Source organism: Sturnus vulgaris, chromosome Z, assembly GCF_052056855.1.
Source record: "Sturnus vulgaris isolate bStuVul1 chromosome Z, bStuVul1.hap1, whole genome shotgun sequence".
In the NCBI taxonomy this organism is placed as follows: Eukaryota; Metazoa; Chordata; class Aves; order Passeriformes; family Sturnidae; genus Sturnus; species Sturnus vulgaris.
In genome coordinates this window covers 39,369,646-39,389,003 of record NC_142283.1, presented here as the reverse complement: position 1 = coordinate 39,389,003, position 19,358 = coordinate 39,369,646, and the positions used below count along the sequence as shown (strand labels likewise).

Below are 19,358 nucleotides of genomic sequence, written 5' to 3'. Positions count from 1 at the left end.
ACTATAATTTCTCCAAATACAATTTGAAGTCCGGAAAAACAGTCAAAACAATACTGTTAGCAAAGTAAGGGGAGAACACAGCAATGCTGTAATTTAATGTCTCCCTTGTTCTATATTTTAAAGACAAAACCAGTCCAGTCTCCTACAGCATGAAGCTTCAGTTTCACCTTTGGAAAATAGGGTTCAAAGCAACTTTTAGGTGTAGAAAGAATATATAGCTTATTTACAAAGATTTTCTTAGAGAGTTAAAGGAGTTTCTTTTTGTTTCCTTCTTTTTTTTTTAAAGTCTTCCTCATAAAATATGCTTTTCAACTGAACACTCTCAAGAAAAGCATGATCCCAGGGCTATGCACTTGGTTTTTATTTTAATGTTAAACAGTGGAAGACAGCTTGGTAATGAAGTACTGGGATTTCTGGGAGGAGCATGGAAGAATAAAGGCAAAATGATGATGAAATTAACAAAGCCTTCGTAATTCAAGTGCCTTTATAAACATAACAAACAAAAAAAAGAGTGACAGCTGTAAGTATGCAGGGCAATAGCCAGTTTTTATCTAGCAAGGTCAAATTAGCTGCTTACACAAGCATATTAATTTCAATGAAGGGGTGCTTTTTTTGTTTGTGGGGGGGGGGTTTGTTGGGTTTTTTTGATTGTTTTTGTTTTGGGTTTTTTTTGTTTGGTTTTTGTTTGTTTTTTAGTTTTTGGGGTTTTTTGTTTGCTTGTGGTTTTTTGATTTTTGGTTTTTGTTTTTTGGTGGAAACATAACTGTAGTTCCCTGCAGTGCAGAGATGGACTGGAAAATATACAAATGTGATAGTACAACCCATGCTCAGTGAAAGAGTATCTGAATGGGGCTACCCATTGGAATGGCCATGGAATACCAATATCTAGCTTACACCCAAATCTTTTGTGGAAATAAATGGCATAAAGAAAATGCAAGTTCTTTTTTATATATGTGCCTGTCTTTTCTACTTCTTGCTATCATAGAATTCCCCTTGTGAACTAATATATCTCATTCTATTAACAGAGTAGGAAGTTTATGCATGTTCTTTACATCACTAATTGAGACATTTTTAAAAAGTTATAAAGCAGAAAATGCTCCAAAAGACAATTTTTGGCTGATGAGAAAGTTGTCATTGAAAAAAAACTTCTTTTGCAAGTTGAGAGACATAAAAAATGACATTCAATTAATGACAGATATTTGCACTTTTTAAAATGTCAGTTTGGGAAACAAAACAAAGAGAATGAATGCTGTTTTCCTCAGTAAAAAGACTCTGCCCACACTATTTTGAGTTCTGTACAGATACAGGATTGCACAAAAAATAAGTTGTTTTAACAGCTTTTTAACTAAGAGATCAAAAAATAGTAACTCCTTTTAGCAGTGAATAGCTTTGAGAAAAGTCACTCTGATAACAAGAATCTCCTTAAACTGCAAAGCTAATGAAGTCTGGTTTCTCATGAAATACTTTCTCATACAAACTCACTGCTGTCCACTGTGATAAGTATTATGACTGAAACACTATCCGCAGCAAAGACATACCAACAACTTCTTCCTGAGCCCTTTCTTTCATGCCTAAGAACAGGTTAGTCTGTGCTGAAACCTTTTCATCTGAGGCCAATAAAATTTTCCCTTCATCTGGCCACCTACTTTTAATAAAATTCTAGGGACTGTTTGTTTTTGCAACCTCTACCCTGTAAACCACAAATTATACCACAACACACCAACAGACAATAAGTTCACAGTGAAGGAACCTGAGGAAGAGAGGGGATGAACAGATTCATACACACTCTGATATACAATACAGCACAGAAAAAACAGTCTAAGAGATTCCTGGACTATGTGGAAGATAATTTCCTGACAGATTTGATGAGTGAGCCAAGAATCCAGGTGCTGTCCTGCTATTTATGAACAGAGAAGGATGATGTGCTGCTCAAAGGCCATCTAGGGCACAGGCAACCATGAAATGATAGTTTTCAGTTCTCAGAGCAGTAAGGAAGTGGCTTAGCAGAATTGCCACCCCAGACTTCCAGAAGACAGACTTTTGCTTGTTTAGGAGACTAGTTGATAGAGTCTCTTGGGAAGCAGTCCAGAAGGGCTAAGGCTTTCAGGAAGCCTGGACATTCTTCAAGAACAAAGTCCTAAAGGCAGAGAAGCAGACCATCCCTACGTGGCAAAAGAAGAGTCAATGGGAAAGAAGACCAGCCTGACTGAACAGAAAGTTTTGCTGGAACTCCAAAAAAAAAGACACTTGGGAGACAACCCCTTGCAATGCTTCACGTTTGAGGTAGAGTGGCTGGAAAGCTGCCTGACAGGAAAGGACCTGGTTGACAGCAGATGAACATCAGCCAGTTGTGCCCAGGTGGCCAAGGCCAGTGGCATCCTGGCCTATATCAGCAATTGTGTGGCCAGCAGGACCAGGACAGTGATTGTCTCCCTGAACTTGGCACTGGTGAGGCCACACCTTGAATTATGTGTCCAGTTCCGGATCCCTACAGAAAAAACGTTAAGGTGCTAGAGCATGTCAAGAGAAGGGCAATAGAGACAGTGAAGGCAGCCCAAGTCCCATGAGGAACTGCTGAGGACTGTAAAGCCTGGAGAAAATGAAGCTCAAGGGAGACCTTACTGCTCTCTACAACTACCTGACAGGAGGTTGGGGTCAATCTCTTTTACCAAGTAACAAAAGCTTCAAGTTGTACCAAGGGAGGTTTACTCTGGATATCAGGAAAAATTTCTTCACTGAAGGGTTGTCAAGCACTGGAACAGGCTGTCCAGGGAAGTGGTTGAGTCACTTGAGTGGTGTAGATGTGGCACTTAGCAACACAGTTTAGTGGTGAACTTGGCAGTGCTTATTTGACAGTTGGACTTAATGAGCTTAAAGGTCTTTTCCAGCCTAAATGATTCTATGACACATGTTTTTCGTGTTGGCATAAGACTACTTGTGCAATGAAGATTGGCACACTCTCGCTTGAAAACAAAAATCATCAATATTCATTCTCAGATAACTTTCCCATCGCTAAGTTAACAAGCTTTTCTCTCTGCTACATATTTCTTCTAGTTCTTTGAATCCCTAGAAAGTGGGATGTACTCAAGAGGAAAAACAGTTTTTCTACTTTTTCTAGTTCACATTCTAGCAGTTTAAGCTTTTTCCATAGTGCAGAAAACTGGGTTTAGATTTCCAAATGCAAAAGAATAATCCTGCTCCCTCACAATATGAACAGCAGGTCTGTGAACATAGCTATTGTATACAAGGAGGCACTGCTGTCATCCTGCTTGGTCTTGCTATGTTGCCTGCCATGGATGAATTTTCTGAGGAGACTCAACCTGCTACAATACAGCATACTCTATAAATGCCTACGTGGTCAAGACCCTCAGCAGACTTAGAAGGAACAAGAATTCATTTTGGTTAACTCAACTAACTGCAGCTCAAATTTAGCCTTTAGAAAGTTGCAGTACATCTATGCATATTCAAAAGAAAAATGTCTTGCAACTAGGAAATCTGTGTTAAAACGAGTCGGTCAATAGACAGCAACGCACTCTGTCTTTTGATAATCTCATTTCATTAGGAATAGAATACACAATAATATACAAGGTCTAAAACGTAACAGCTGATATGCCCTAGATCTGTATTTCATAGTATTAAATTCTAGTAACAATCTTCTAACAGAGCTCTTTGATTATAAATTTCTGGGGTTTAAAAAAAAAAACCCTCACAGTATAAATATGCTTTCCATACAGCCTCAAACACCCATTAATTATCATTCGAGTTAAAATATTGCCTCTAATACATATTCCTGTCAGCTGACAGAGCAGAATAAAAACAGTAGCTTGCCATGGTACAGGAACCTAGTTCAAAGAAGCAAATCAGTTTGCCAGCAGATTTCAGGTGTACTAGATGGCAGCAGAAATCTATGTAGGCCTCTTAAGAGCTACAGCTCGGCAGTTCTCTTTTGGCTCAGAGCAGCTTGAAATAAATACTCTCAGAAAATATTCATTAACCTATGAAGCCTATGGTTCAAGTGTGTATATCTGGCTTCTCTACCTAAATGACATCGGCAAAATTCCTTCACTCACTCTTCACTTTCTGATGACAAAAGGCACAATCAGTTACTGTTTGGATGACAAGAAGCAAAAAGGGCTGAAATAATGTCATTGCTCAACAAGACTGCAAGCACAGGCTGATCAGGAAAAGGTTGTGATTAGTTCAAACATGTTCAACAAAAACAGTTGTCAGAAAGGCTGATAGGAATAGGGAAAAAAATTCATCACTGAACATACCCCGAAATGTTGGGGTAAGATAAAAAAACAATGTAACACGTTTAAATCTGTCCCATTTCCAAGGAGCTGAAGACATGCACCTGACTCATTATTTTAGGATGAGAAAAAAACAAAACAAACAAACAAATAATAAAAACAAACAAAAAACCCCAACTTTTCAAACCTCAGTCTTTGAATAGCAGTAATTCTGAATGAAACTTATAATGAGTCAGTTAATTAGCATTTTAACGTAAGAGCACAGAAGTTTGAAACATCTATAATTAACTGAAGACAAGGGAATGAGACAACCTAAAAAATTTGAATACAGAGAATATATGGGAAATTGGAGCTGAATTTCTTGAGCTGGAGAGTATGTTTCCAACACTGTCCTAGAGAATTATTTAGGAAAAGGGAGAGTGGGAGGACAAAGAGCAAAAACTGACAACAAATGTAAACAAGATAAATTTCTGTCTTTTTCTTCACTGCTTCTTACTGCCAAGGCATATTATTTCATGACAACACCACTACCAGTAAATACATCTTTAAAATCATCTGCATTATTATCTTTGTCCAGCACTAAAAAGAAACTAGACATCAATCATAACTATTTTCCTTATGCAAAATGTATCTCTGACCATAGAAAGTGTTGATTAAAATAACATCTCAGCAATAACCAAAACAATATAGCAACTGAAATTGTACAATAATTGTCCAGATTAGTCATAGCATGGGACAGTTTTATACACAAAGTTCATACCACTACTCCCATTATGGTTGTTTTTTACTGCTTTTTTTAATGTGACTTGCAATGGTATCCATTAGAATTGGATATAGTGTTTTCAAAATAGGTTCCACTCATTAGAAAGAAAACAGGAGTAAAGAAACAGTATAAAGAACTCCCAGAAATTAGGGCAAAAAAATCACAGGGATGCATTTTTTTCCTAGTTATTGCCTTTTCCCAGAGCAGCAAATATCTTAAGTAGCAATGATTTATACATAAAATAAAAACAAAAGGTTTCGTAACAACTTCTTGAAAATTATTTATTACATAACTTTCATTCACCTTGAGTCTGTGAAAAGGTGGTCAATTGGCCTTCCAAATACAAATGGTTTTGACTCAAAAAATCTTGGCAAGGTAACAGATTTATCCACACCTATACTTTCAGTTCTTACACACTTTACAATCAATATACAAGCAGCTTGAAAACAGTATTTGAATCCTGAAGTACCAAATGTTACATAAAAGAGGATCTTAATTCAAATAATTGCTTTTTTACATTGACAGCTAATCCTTCTTCCTCGATTGACCCTTAGCAAAATTATTCAGCCTTCAGATCAAGACATTAAATGTCATTAATGTCATTTTAGAATCACTCAATGTTGACTTAGTTAATGAGGACTTTGTTTAAAAACATAATATACAGGTGACTGTTCCTGAAAATAAGAAATGCACTTTTTAATAGTTTTGATCAATAATACAAGCAATAAGCTATAACACATGCTATAATACTTAACAGAAATATAAAAGTAAGCAGAAATCCATAAACAATCCAAACTCCAATAGTAAATACATATGTTATTTTGTTATTTGTGGTAGCAAAAGCAAAACATTCATACCTGCACCTGGAATGATCGCCAACTTTGTTTCAACTAGGCCCATTTTAGCAGAAGATGCTAAAAAACAGAATGTAAACAAGATCTTACTATAATGTAGAGGGGGAAAAAAAATCTACGGAAAATACATAATGATGACCTAGAAGTTTGCTAATATATTAAATTTTCTTCAAAAAGAACAATAAATCACTTTTTAAAGTACTTTTTTATTAAAAAGACTTCAACTAGATTCAACTGATCTGCTTTTAGTGAAAAATCCAACTACTTCCATCAAGGCAAATTTAGTACTTTATTAATTTTCACATAGGAAGTAAGCAATTACAGTAAGTAACAGAGACTTGCTTCCAAATTGAAAGTAATAAAAGGAAACAGCTGTTATTGCTTAACATCTTAGAATGGGGTAGAATTCTGTATCTGATTATTTGAATTCTTTAGGTGACAGAATATTCTCTAAGGTCAAATAACTTTATAAATCCTAAGTTACTAGCAATTGCTCAGGACCAAGTATCCATTTACTTTCCATCAATAGGCTTTGCAGTTCTGACAGCTTATTAGCTCAAGGCTGCTCTATTAAACAAGAGTTGTCACTTTTATAATTTAATTTCTTATGTAATAATACACTTACTAGGAACTTTTGTTCTTTTCCTGCACCCAGTTTAGATAAAATCAAATCTCCATCTAGAGCACTTCAAATGCACAAGAATTAAAAAAAAAAAGGAAAAAAATTACATGACCCTTCTGGCAAAACTGATAAAATTAGGGTCAGAAGAATCAAATAAATGTTTAACAAAACAATCCAGCTAACCGGGTTAAGTTGTTTTAAATTAAACATTAGCAAGTACTTAGATAGGTTTCTGCTGAAGTCCTTTAAAATAATGGGTTATAAACAATGTCAAATACAAAGTAAGTTTTATAAAACTGCTGCCAACAGAAGGATTAGTCAAGCCAGCTTTAATACTAATAACCCTATATTCCATAGCAGTATTCAGACCTACCTGCCACTCGAATATCACAGGCTAATGCAAGTTCTAGGCCACCACCTAAGGCAGTTCCATCTATTGCAGCAATAGTAGGTACAGGCAGATTAGCTGAAAAAGAAAGTACCAATTAACACCAACCTCATTAAGAACACCTCTGGAATGTGATTTCATTACGTTTTGCTCATTCTACAGTTACAGTACAGGAAAAAAGTTTCATAAAGTACACTGCGACTAAAAAATTAGTCTCCCTATCCCTCTATGGCTGAATAGGTTTGCATGTCTCTCTGGCTTCTGCTCACTTTTGACAAAAATCTGAAAAGTAAACCTCAAGAACACAGATTGCAGAGCTAGACAAAGCAGTATACAAGCAGTCCCAGATGAAACAGAGGTGTATGTATGTATGACATGCCTGTGATGCTTTCACAGGTAGAATGTCTCTGTGTCTTTGCATTCCCAGACCACCACTGGCCGCAGTGGCCATTACTATTGCCCTTTTCTCCTGTTAAGCAGAAACTAACAGCTTAATAGAGGTAGGAAAGTCTTCAGTTTGACAAAGAGAGGCACATTCTGCCAGAACACATGACAGGTAGCAGGGCTGCAGAAGCCTGTGCAATCATGGCATGGTTCGTATGTAACTTATCATTAGTGTTCTGACACAGGAGTCATTTAAACGATCAGCTTAAAGTACTGCTTTTCACCTTCTCTTCATCTCTCTTTACCACAAACTTAAAATTTGATGAAAAATGCATTCTCATTTTAGAAACAAACTTTTATATTACAGCTTTAATTATGTTTAATGTAAGAGTTACCACAAGCTATCCATTTTTAAATATACTCGAACAGTAGCCCAGTAGTATACTGATGCTACTAAAGTTTCAAAGATAGTCAAAAGCAATTCATTAGCTGGACATTCGGGTGTACAGCTTGTTGAAGTGTTAAACCAGCTCTTGACGGCAACAGCTTTTTCTGCAGATGTTAAAAAATATTTTTTTTGTTTTAATGTTTCAACTAACTGAATTCAATGTCTAGTTCATTCAGTCTTAGCTGGAAATAGAGGAGAAAAACTCTTCTGTCAACCTATAAATTAAAATTATGCATGAAAGACTTTAAAAGACTTATTTCTTTTTAAAATATAGAACGGTAATATGACAAAAATTATTAATTTATTGCATTAATTAGAACTTTTCCTAGTGAAATAGCTAGTTCTAAATTAGAAATTGTGCTACCTAGCTTACCTTTTTCCTGTCTGACAGATAAACTTCAGATCACTTCATTTAAAAAAAGAATCAAATAAATATTGGTATACATCAGCATGCCAATTATTATACAAGCCTGTAATCTCTCACTGAGTAACAAACAAAATATGTAATTAAACAAAGGTTTTTTGAGCTGCAAATTGACTTGCTTTCCTGATTAACAACTAATGAAAATCCAACTGTCTTCAAAAAAAAGAACAAAAACTTAGCAATGCTTTTCAAGACTCTAACTGATGCTTTAAAACAAAGTCCCTGAGTTGCTGGTTTAGATCATGATTAATAGTGATTATCTGAATCAATTTCAGTGCCAAAAGAAGCTACTGATTACTGTTTGCAAAAGCTCTTTCAGTGACTTAAAAGAGCTCAAGATATCCATTATACCTGCCATCTGCCACAGAAGGCGTAAGAGACAGAGGAATAGTAGAAAAATCTCTTTCTCTGTTTACTTTTTCTTAGTTATATGGAAAGGCAACTCTCATTTCCAGCAGGGCCTGGTTGCTGACAGAAACTTATAACCCTGTCAACACAACCAATTTGCCAAACAGTCTTGCAATTTTGCTAGCTGACACAGCTTGCCTTTCTCTTAAAGAAATATGCCTTTGCCATGAGTAAATAAAAAATCGTTTGCCTGAATATGAAGGCAGGGTCATTGTTAACTGCAGTTCCCAGCAGTTACCGCCTGTATGAATGTTCCATTTATCAGAGACTAGTAAACAGTATCTTGAGCACTATTTGCATGGCTTTTGCAGTACTCCGAAGCAGAATACTTTCCTAAGATAAGCAACATCTAGAATTAGCTATGGTGCAATTCAAGTAGACTATTACATATGGAAACGGAAGTTACAGAGTAAGTATTATAAAACAGATTGGTTTCAAGAATTACAGCCAGCACTCCTATCATGAAATAATAAAAAATCATAATTCAAGGAGATAAAAAGAAGTTTGATAATGTAGTATGTTAGAATCATCACTTCCCAAGGATATTAATTTGAAAGGATCACCTGACATAAGAGTTGACAATGAATGAAAGGCAAATTCCCAGTAATAGCCTTGTGTGTATCTATTAAATGAATTTAAGAAATTAATCCTTTTAACATGTTCTTGTGAAGCATCAGAAAAACTAGCTCGGAAAAATGTTAGTAATCACTTGGGATTGCAAACTAGTTTCTAGGCTACTAGAACTTGTTAACAAGGGTAAAGCTTCTTGGAGTATTAGTATTTTGTAGTGTAAGAGACACCTGATCACATTTATCTGCATTATTTTAATGTACAAGTGCCAAAACTGTTGAGCCCATAACAAAAATGGAGAAGATGTTTGACAAATAATACCCTGCAGGCTTAATTGAGTTGTATGCACTCAAATTTTAAGAACAATAAATTACACATATTGACAGGTCAATCTCCACAATGACTCTACATGACAAGGCTCATTTGCTATGAGTGATAAAAAAAATATTCAAAGCTTTGCCAAGAGGTCTAGTGATTTTATACTTTAACATTACACATTTTTGTCACAGTTCAAATAACAAGTTATAAATTTCACACGATTTTTGTACTACTACTCATTAGTGCTAAATTCTAGATGAGATACAGGTTTATCAGAGTGCAATCATGAGCTGCACAGTGAAATAAAAAAGGAGCTAAAGATATATATATATATATATATATATATATAAAAGAAACATATGAGCTAAACTAAATGAGAGAGTACAACACAGAGACAAGAGTACCTCATGTATATATAAAGATTAATGTTGTTAGAAGTAGTTAAAAAGACTACGTAATGAGCAGCATTAAACTTTAGTTAGAGAATTGCACTGAGTTACCATAGTACATCAAAGTGTGGAATATAAAGGACACTAAACAATAAGGTAGTTCACACAATTAATTCAGAAAGGATTACTTCGCACATCTATTCTAATGTAAAACATGCTGCTTATTCTATAAACTGTAAGTAACAGTTCTATTCTGCAAATAAAACATGTCCCAAGCAAATGCCTATAGTCACATCCTAAAGTAACATCAATGCTTAATTATATTTCAAAAAAGTAAGGTTCTAAGTACAGTAAAGAAAGAGAAAAGTCCAATTCAGTTTATGTTATGTCAGCAACAGAACCAGACATAAAACAAAAACACGTGCCTGTATTCGAGAACAAAGGAGCAGAGACTTCTAGCTGAGGAGAAGAAAAATGTGAACAAGCAGATCAAAATAAATTTTATGTATTAAGTTGTTTGAGGAATAATCTCTTAGCACAGAAGCTGACAAAATCTGTAAAAAAGGATGTTTACTGGCCGTTCAAGACATAATACAGGTAGAGTGACCAACAGGTAAACCAAACTTCAATGAGAGAAAATAAACTTAGTAAAATAATAAAGCTAAACTAAAACCATAAACAGCTCAAACAAAATAGAAAACATGACATAAACCAATATAAGAAATGGATCTGCTTCCTAGTCTGCAGTAACTGTGAATCTTCAGCTCAACGTCGGGAATACATCCCTGCTAAACAGACCTGTCACATGTAGTTTTAGATTAGGCAGACCAGCAGCATCTTGAAGTCTTGGGATACCACTTGCTCTCCTGTGATTCCTCATTATGGAAAGTTTAGAATAGAGTAACTAAACTGTCCTTCAGATATGCCATGAGTACAGAAAGTCACGGGGCAGCATTTTGCAATTAAGCATATAAAAACACATGTAATTAATTCGAATTAATTTCAAAGAATCACACTTGTTTTGAGGCAGGTAATTGTTATTTCATCTTCAAATGACTTTCCACATGATGTCTACTGCTGGTGACTAACAAGGGATTTCCTTTTTACTTAGAGGCCATGACGAACAACAGGGTAGCATATGAATACAGGCACCTGGTCTGGAGGACTTGACCACTAAATAGTTTCTCAGATGTGTGCCATAACGCCCACACAGCTGATTCATACTATTGCGGATACTGACATTCCCCAAATAGAAAGCAGAAACTGCCTGGATTCTACTGACCTGAATCATAAATTACTATTTAGTCTCCTGACTAATTTGTTAAGAAAGTTCTTATAAAATTACAGATATATAAGATAATAGCTGGGAGAAAATTAAATTACATGTGACACTTTCTTAGTAACTCTCAGGCAGCCATTTTTTATTCCTGCACAACCTCAGCTTCTCAGTTTGTCATTATTGACAAAAAACAAATGGCCTGATCAACAAAGAAAAACCTACTTTCCACAGTTAACAAGGAAGACAGAAGTATGAAGAATGAATATATATAGTAAAACCAAAATGACAACAATTTACATACGAAAGTAGCCTTGTTTTTATGAAACATCATATATAGTAAATTTCACATAATAGGCAAAATATCACTTTCTTTAGCTGGTGTCCAATTACTCAAAGGAAGATCTATTACTAATGCTGATCCCTTACTGTGAGTTCCTGAAACAGGCACAAGAATAATATGGCTATCCAGAATTCCAGACTTCATGATTTGTGTTTCTGGTCAACCTGCATGAACTTCCTAGAGTGTCCTCCTTGCTTGCTAAACAGATTTATACATATAAGATTTTCTGTAAGCAACTGTACCACATACGCATATAAATGGAAAAAAAAAATCCTGAGCTAGACACAAGATTTTGAGATTTCTACTACTGAAGTGCCAATGAAGTGTATGAGAATCAACCATTTGTAGCTTAGCAGCTGTTAAAATCAACCTGAAGAATACCTGCAGTACTTCCTTCCTTTAGTTAAGATGCAGGAGCCATCATTAAAGAACTAAAATCCAATAGACAGAGAATTCAGTTTCTCTAGAAGTAGAAGGTCTGCACAGTTTCTGCAGTAACACATCATGATTCCCATGAATCAGAAAAGAAAATTCCATGAAAGCCCACTCAAGTCCTAACAATGCAAAAACTCTACACAGTCCCTTAAATATAATAAACTTCTATTTTTGAAATACTTTTTACAGATTAGGGCAAATATTCTCAATTCAACTAATTACAGCAGTCAGAATTTGTTATCTACAAACTTTCAAATGAACCCCCAGTTTAAAGTCTGCCTTTTTATGCATTTGATACAAAACATTAAACTGAAAGACAGTCAACTTCCCTTACTATTCCTGTGTTATCCTATACCATAGGATACCTATAGCCTATTCCTGTACCTATATCCTAACACTGATTCATGTTCAAAAAAGCTACATATTGTTCCTTTCTCAATTCAGTGACCTCTGGCAACCAACCTTCATAAAGAACAGCTATTTAGATATAAACCAGAAGCTTGTCACTAAGTCTAGGACCTCCTGAACCAGATTCAAAACCCTGACTTGTCTTTAATTATGAATAGAAGAATTCTTGTTTCCCAGAATGAAACTGAAAAGAAAGTAGTGAGCATACTCTACTTGCCTCAAAAACTATGAGCATCCATCTAAGACAGAAGTAGCTACAGAATTCGATTTTAAATAACAACACAACTGAATTGCCACAGAACAAAGAAACAGATTGTCAAAGATATTTCTTCCACATGTGCATTTCTGATTATTTGACAAACAAGGTTGATAAGTGAACAGCTTACTAGGATAAGCAACTTCAGGGGGCATTTCCAGCAAGTCATTTTTCCTTCTGATTAATGAATTTCATAAAATATAAAGCCAGGAGGATGAATTGTATAAGAATACCCTGCATACTGTCAGTATTACATGGATTACTAGAGGAAAATGCTATAAATTGAGGAAGAGATTAACAGTTCCACAATTTGTTATTTAACTCTAGCAAATTAAGAAGATGTGACAAATACCTGCCTACATATGCCTGCAACACATGGGAAACCCTTAAATCACAGAATGGTTAAGGCTGAAAGAGACCTCTGGAGCTCACCTTTGTCTTGCTCAAGTTCATGTCCAGGTGTCTTTCGAAGATCTCTAGGGAGGGAGACTTCACAACCTCCAACAACTGGGCAGCCAGTATCAATGTTCAGTTCCCTTCACAGTGAATTCCTGATGTTCAGGGAGAATCTCTTCTGTTCTGGTTTGTGCCCATTGCCTCTGCTCCTGTCACTAGACACCACCAGAGACAGCCTAGCTCCATCTTCCAACACCGCCATATATTGCTGAGATCACCTCCTGAGCCTCTCTTCTCTAGTCCTAGCTTGCTCAACCTTTTCTCACCGACGAGATGCTCTGGAGCATTTATCACCTTCAGGGCCTTTCACTGGACTTTCTAATAGCTCTGTCTTTTATTGAGGAGCATAGTACTAGCCAGAGTACTCCAACAATGACCTCATCTGTGCTGATGAGAGTGAAAGGATCACCTCCCTCAACTCCTGGCAACATTCTAATGCAGTCCAGGATACCACTGTGTACCCCTGCCAAGGGCACAGCGCTATCTCACATTCAACTTGGTGTCCCACACAGATCTGCAGGGCTTCTGTGTGCTGCTTTTCATCTTATTATCCCCATCATGTACCTGATGCATGAGGTTGTTTGCATTTTCCTTTGCAGAAATTATTGAGGTTCCTGTAAGTCTATTTCTTCAGCTTGCTGAGTTCCCTCTGCATGGTAGCACAACCCATTCCTTATGCTACTACATCATCGGCAAACTTGCTGATGTTACTCTATCCCATCATCCAGACAATTAAAGATGTTGAATAGGACTGAACCCATGCTGCCCCTGGGATACACACCAGCTAGGGGCCTCCAAGCAGACTTCATGCTAAATGATTCACAGTCTGGACCCATTCATTTAACCAATTTTCGATCCATTTCACTGCCTTTTCATCCAGTCCATACTCACCAGTTACTCTACAAAAATTTTGCAAGTGATACTGTCAAAAGCCTTACTGAAGTCAAGGTAGACAATATCCACTCCCTGTTTCTCATCTAACAAACTACTCATTTCATCATAGGTTGTCAGACTGGTTAAGCAACATTTCCCTCCTCTGACTCCATCTCATGACTACACCTTATGTCCCTCATGTGCCCAGTAGTAGTTTAGTTTCCACTTTTAGTTGTTCCAGAACCTCTCCAAGGACAAACTTTAATCTACAGATAAGAAAGCTCCCTCCCAATTTCTTAGTACATTTATTTAAATGTAGTAACAACAAAGACTTCAAATTAATGAAAAGAATGGGCACATGCCCCCAAAATGTTTAAATACTACTAAGTGCATATTTGTAGATAGATTCCATGATTGAAGGTCACCCATTAGGAAAGCAAGAGGAAAAAAGGAGTCATATCTTAAGAGTGAGAATGTCAAATAAAGAATCACAAATTTTAGTGTTGTTATTACAAAGCAAAGCACTTATTTACATGCCATTTATCTTTAGTGTATATTTCAACTAAAAGTAGCTTAAAACCATATAGGACTGCAAGACTGCGGGCTGACATCAGCATTGAAAAGTTTGGCATCTGTTACCTTACGGAGTTTCTTTAGGAACCCAAAATCTCCAAATTGTCTGGTTACAAGTTATAAAAGAATTTTCAAAGGGCCACAGGCATAAATAGGAATTTTGAATCAGCAGTAATGATTTTTTGAAACTATGTTGTAGCTTGTTCAATAACTGGAAATGGATTTTTATTTTGTTCTTAAAATAATTAAGTTTACACCGAAATATTCTTATTTTGTAACTCTGAATAAGTTTCTCTTCCACCTCTTCACTACCCCAATTCTTAATGTCTCTTGGTGATGTGGCTCTTGATTTTAAAAAACAAGTTCTTTTAACTTAAAAAAATAAAAGGCAAGGGGGCATAAATGTCATAAGCTATGCCCTTTGAGTGGCAAGCAGAGGCAGTCCATATGCAGTTCTGATAACTGGAATATTCTTTATACTAGGAAGATTAAGATCACAAAATTACATTTAACATATTAAATAATTTATGTCACAGGAAATCATAAAAATAATTAGAACACAGCACTGTATCTTGAGTTCATTTTTGTGGACCTTTTCCTGAAGAACAACATTGTGATGGCATATAACCTTTGCAATGAGTTTTGTTTCAGGCAGTTACCTTGCCTTGCAAAATCTGTAATCAAATCAGTGACTACAACAGTTTGCTTTCATTTTCAGTTGCAAGCACTACCATCAAAAAAGATTCTTCTATGAGGAAAAAAGCTAACAGAAACAAAATACTTCAGCAAGTACTTTCATCCATTCTGTAACACTAAGAAAACCAACCAGTATATGCAGCAACATTTGAAAGTGGCAGAGAGAGACTGTCAAATTTTCCTACCTGAACTTCAGGGTAAAGAAGACTGGTCAAACCATTTCTGCACAGGGCGAGTAATTAAATGTTGCAAAGCTCTACCTCTCATAAATGCAAAAAAATGACAAAGTGATTATTCCATTAATTTATATATCTCCGTATGTTTCAAAAATACATTCATCTGCAAAAACAACCACACTTTAAAGTCTGAATATGAAATTCTGAGCCATACACTTGCTAGTTACAACTGTGAAAGGATTTTGGGTACCCTCTAATTCCTGTGCTTTAGATAAGAAGCTTAATAGACTACAGTTGTTGATAGACTTGAACATTACTGTCTGCTTTAATACCTTCAAAGTTCAGGCAGACAATCAATAACAGCAAAGAGCTGCATAGAAAAACCCCAAAAACATATTTTTTAGTGTTTGTAAAGAAATTTTGCTTTTTAATGAAAATGGTTACTGCAATTACAGCTGATTATTAAGCAAAAGGTATTAATAATGTTTTTCTTCCATTTGTTTTGACAGAGGCGACAGCACCTCACTCAATCCTATTAATTTCTCAGTTTCCTCCATTAATCATTCACTCATATATGACACAGAAACAATGTATTTTTTAATTGGAAAAAACTTCAAATTTTCATACGGTAATATTATATTCTTTACTTTAAATTTTTTAATTTTGTACTTTATTATGGGCAAGTAAGAGAGACAGTGTATCCTACATTCTTGATAATAGAAACAGAAACTGGGAAACTAATGGGAATGAAAGAGGTGGTTTAATTAAAGCCTTCAGCTACTGTTCTCTGTAACCAACTCTCTTATGATTTTCTTGTACTATAGAAAATAATTTAGATATTTCAATCACCTCTCAGTCAGATAAACAGGTTCTTCCGTTTCTTCGTATATACATAATTTTTCATCTTGTAGTCTCATTCTGCCCTCAATAAGACAATAATGAAGTAAAACCTAGATGACAGAATTCACTTTCTGTGCAAATGAATTAAAGCTTTGGATAGAAGTAAAATAAAAATAATTTCTTGTATTTTTTATTCTTACTAAGTACATTTAAGAACTTATTATTCACACAAAAACAGCACAGCACGTAATCAAGCAGGGAATTTATGAAACACAAAGGAGTTAAATTAATTCAGTTACATTTCTACATTTTTACTTCTACGCAAGTTTTTTTTTCTTTCTCAAAGAGCACACAAAATAAAAGTCAAACTATAGTCTCTATGTAACATATACACATACACCTATAGTCTCAAATATAATCTCTGGTTGTTAGGACAATCAAATTAGATACAGTTTTCTTTTTTTTTAATTGTCTACTTGTCTGATTTACAGTATGAAGATAACACATACTCTATTATTACTAGCAATCTTGTTTGACACAATACATTCCCCAGTCTAGTGCTAAAATATTTTATTTCTAAATTAGCGTATTTTACCAAATAATAGTTTCAAGACAGCTCATTCACAGAACACTACATAAGAAACACTCCCTAACATTTCACAGTAAGCATATTTTTTTTATTTCACAAGATAGCTTAGCAATATCAACAAGCCAGTGCCTACCTAGGCAAAAGGTGTATTCACTACAAGACCTGACAATTCTGAAGTCAAAGCCTCATACTTGGCCCAAGCAGTGAGTTCAAGATTTCTTCAATAGAAGAGCAGCATTATGCTTTCAGTGTCATAATACCTATGTCAGGAGTTGCTACCTTTTGAATACCAATTCATTCAAGGAACAGAGCCAGAGACCAAGACAGGCAAAGCAAAGAGCCAACAAACTATTCTTTCCCATTCAGAGACTGAAACACGCAATTTCAAACCTGAACAGGGTGAGAAAAGGACAGTGTTACAAACACATCAAACATGCACATTGTGGCTCCCTTGAGAGGGAATGGAAGCCCTGGAGAGCAAGTGATAACTGGAGGCATGTTTTAACACAGAGCAAACTGGCTATGCTGATCTCAATAAACCACGTGAGCCATGTGAGCGAGTAGCATCCTACTTTTGGTACAGTTACCTTGGTGGAAGGAAACTTAAAGAGCTATGTCCAGAGCATAGTCTCTTGCCCTCCAGAACAACACCAGGAATTACGACCAGAAGAAAAACTAAACTACTGCTGAGGTTATGTTGATTTTTGTCATGGCTGTACAGCAGCACCAGGATCAGACAACATTTAGTCAAAGGCTACGTTAATTTAATTCAATATCAAGAGAAGAAATAAATCTACTATTGGAAAACAACCAAGAGCCTAGCAACACACTCTGAATGCTGGTACTCAAGGACTGTACACTTAATCAAACAAGCAACATCATAACACAGAAAGCGAAATAACGTGCTAAAATCTACATTTCACAGAGTCGGCAACGCAGAAAGACCACGATGCCTGAGGCTGACTGTTAAGTATGGCTCTGCTAGCTGTAACTTCCCCTTTTTCAAATCTGATAGCTATCTGAAATTTCTTTCAGCTTCCCAGTAAACGCAGTTCATAGCCTGTATCTCTCTTCCCTAAGACAGAAATCCACAGTTCTTATCAAAGGATATCCAAACTAGAGTACTTCATCTTTGATGGCCAGATCTACTTCCAGCAAACACAGATGGATTTGGTAAATTTGGTAGATCTTGACTGTTCATGACTAAATCAGGATTTAAAATGCTAACCAAAGCTCCACAGAAGCCTTAGAGATTCAAATAGTAAAACAAGGCACAGCACTGACCTCATTAATGATAATTCTTGCTTATTTTTAAGCCTTCACAATTGGAAGGTGGGGTAGCAGCTAGCAGACCAGCAATCAAGTAAAATTTTTTATAATCTTGATTTCATTCTTGGGACCTCTGAAACAAATTTTTGACAGCTCACATCCAAAACCAAACTATAGCATATAATGTGGCATCAAAAAAATGCATGTATGCACAGTCTTTAATAGTCAAACTAGGAACTTTTTCAAAAAGAGGATATTCGTCTGAAGGATGAACAAGTATGCTCTTTAAGGTAAATTAAAAGTTTGGTGATGACTGAAAGCCAGAAGGACAGAAAAAATTCTGAAGAAGGAAGAAAAACCCTTTAAATATAGAACTGTATCTGCTCATAATAAAATAAAAAGCAAACAATAAAAAACACAACTGCAACACAATTGACCACAAGGTGCTTTCATTCCGGATCATCTCATTCGAATGGAGTATGTTAAAACAAACCATATCTCATAAAACTATGTCTAAACAAAGTTACTAAATATTACCACATATTAAAGTCGTATTACAGCTTATGCATCAAAACTAATCAAATATTTTCAACAAAGACCTGTAAGATTTGTTATAATGCAACAAGACAGACAGAAAACAAGTAAACTTAGTATTTCATTAAAAAATTTATTCTTAACTTAGTTCAGATCTAGGTTCTATCAAGCCATGAGTAAGATATTTAGTCTCCAAAAGTGAAATAAAAGAAAAGCCTGACCACACATTAATTTTAAGAAGTAACCAAGAAAGTCAGTCTCCAATTTTTATTCCCTGTTTATGGGATATGACCACTTATGCCTACGTTCTTTGGAAAAGCTTTGCTAATCAAGCGTGTTTCTCAATAAAGGTTGGAGCCAAATGTCAATTTGAGTAACTACATGTATTTGCTGAATTGAAATTCTTTCTACAACTTCAGTTTTAATTTTTATTAAATATGGTGTTTTTATTAAGGAGTGTGGTTATTGCATCCAGCTCTATACGTACCCTCGAGTCTGCTTTGCAACTGAAATCCCAAAAGAGAACTATCACAGTCCTGACTCCACAACACGAATTTAATAGAAGGCATACTGTAAAATATGTATTGAAGATCTGACACACAATTAGGGAGTTTTTTTCCCTGCCAAAGCCTCAAAAACAAGGCTTCTGGAAATCATTGTCATTTGACATAATTTAGTTAGGCCTGTCTTTTTGTGCATAGTTACAAGAGATCTGTTAAGGCTTTTCTCTCCCACTTTCTTGAGGGTAAAGACAGCCTTACATCAGTAATGAAGTGCTTCAAGGAGAATATAGTAGTGGACAAGTAGGCCTATAAT

At 35.6% G+C, this 19,358-nt stretch overlaps 1 protein-coding gene across 1 annotated transcript in view; it reads right to left on the bottom strand.

Annotated features, from left to right (window-relative positions):
• Nucleotides 1-19,358, bottom strand: part of AUH (AU RNA binding methylglutaconyl-CoA hydratase) — a 110,867-nt gene that overhangs the window by 48,200 nt on the left and 43,309 nt on the right. The window contains exons 5-6 of the mRNA XM_014869075.2: nt 6,863-6,955; nt 5,871-5,927 (exon numbers count right to left, since the gene is read on the bottom strand). Coding sequence (XP_014724561.2) covers nt 5,871-5,927; nt 6,863-6,955 — 150 coding nt within the window. The remainder of the gene's footprint in view (nt 1-5,870; nt 5,928-6,862; nt 6,956-19,358) is intronic.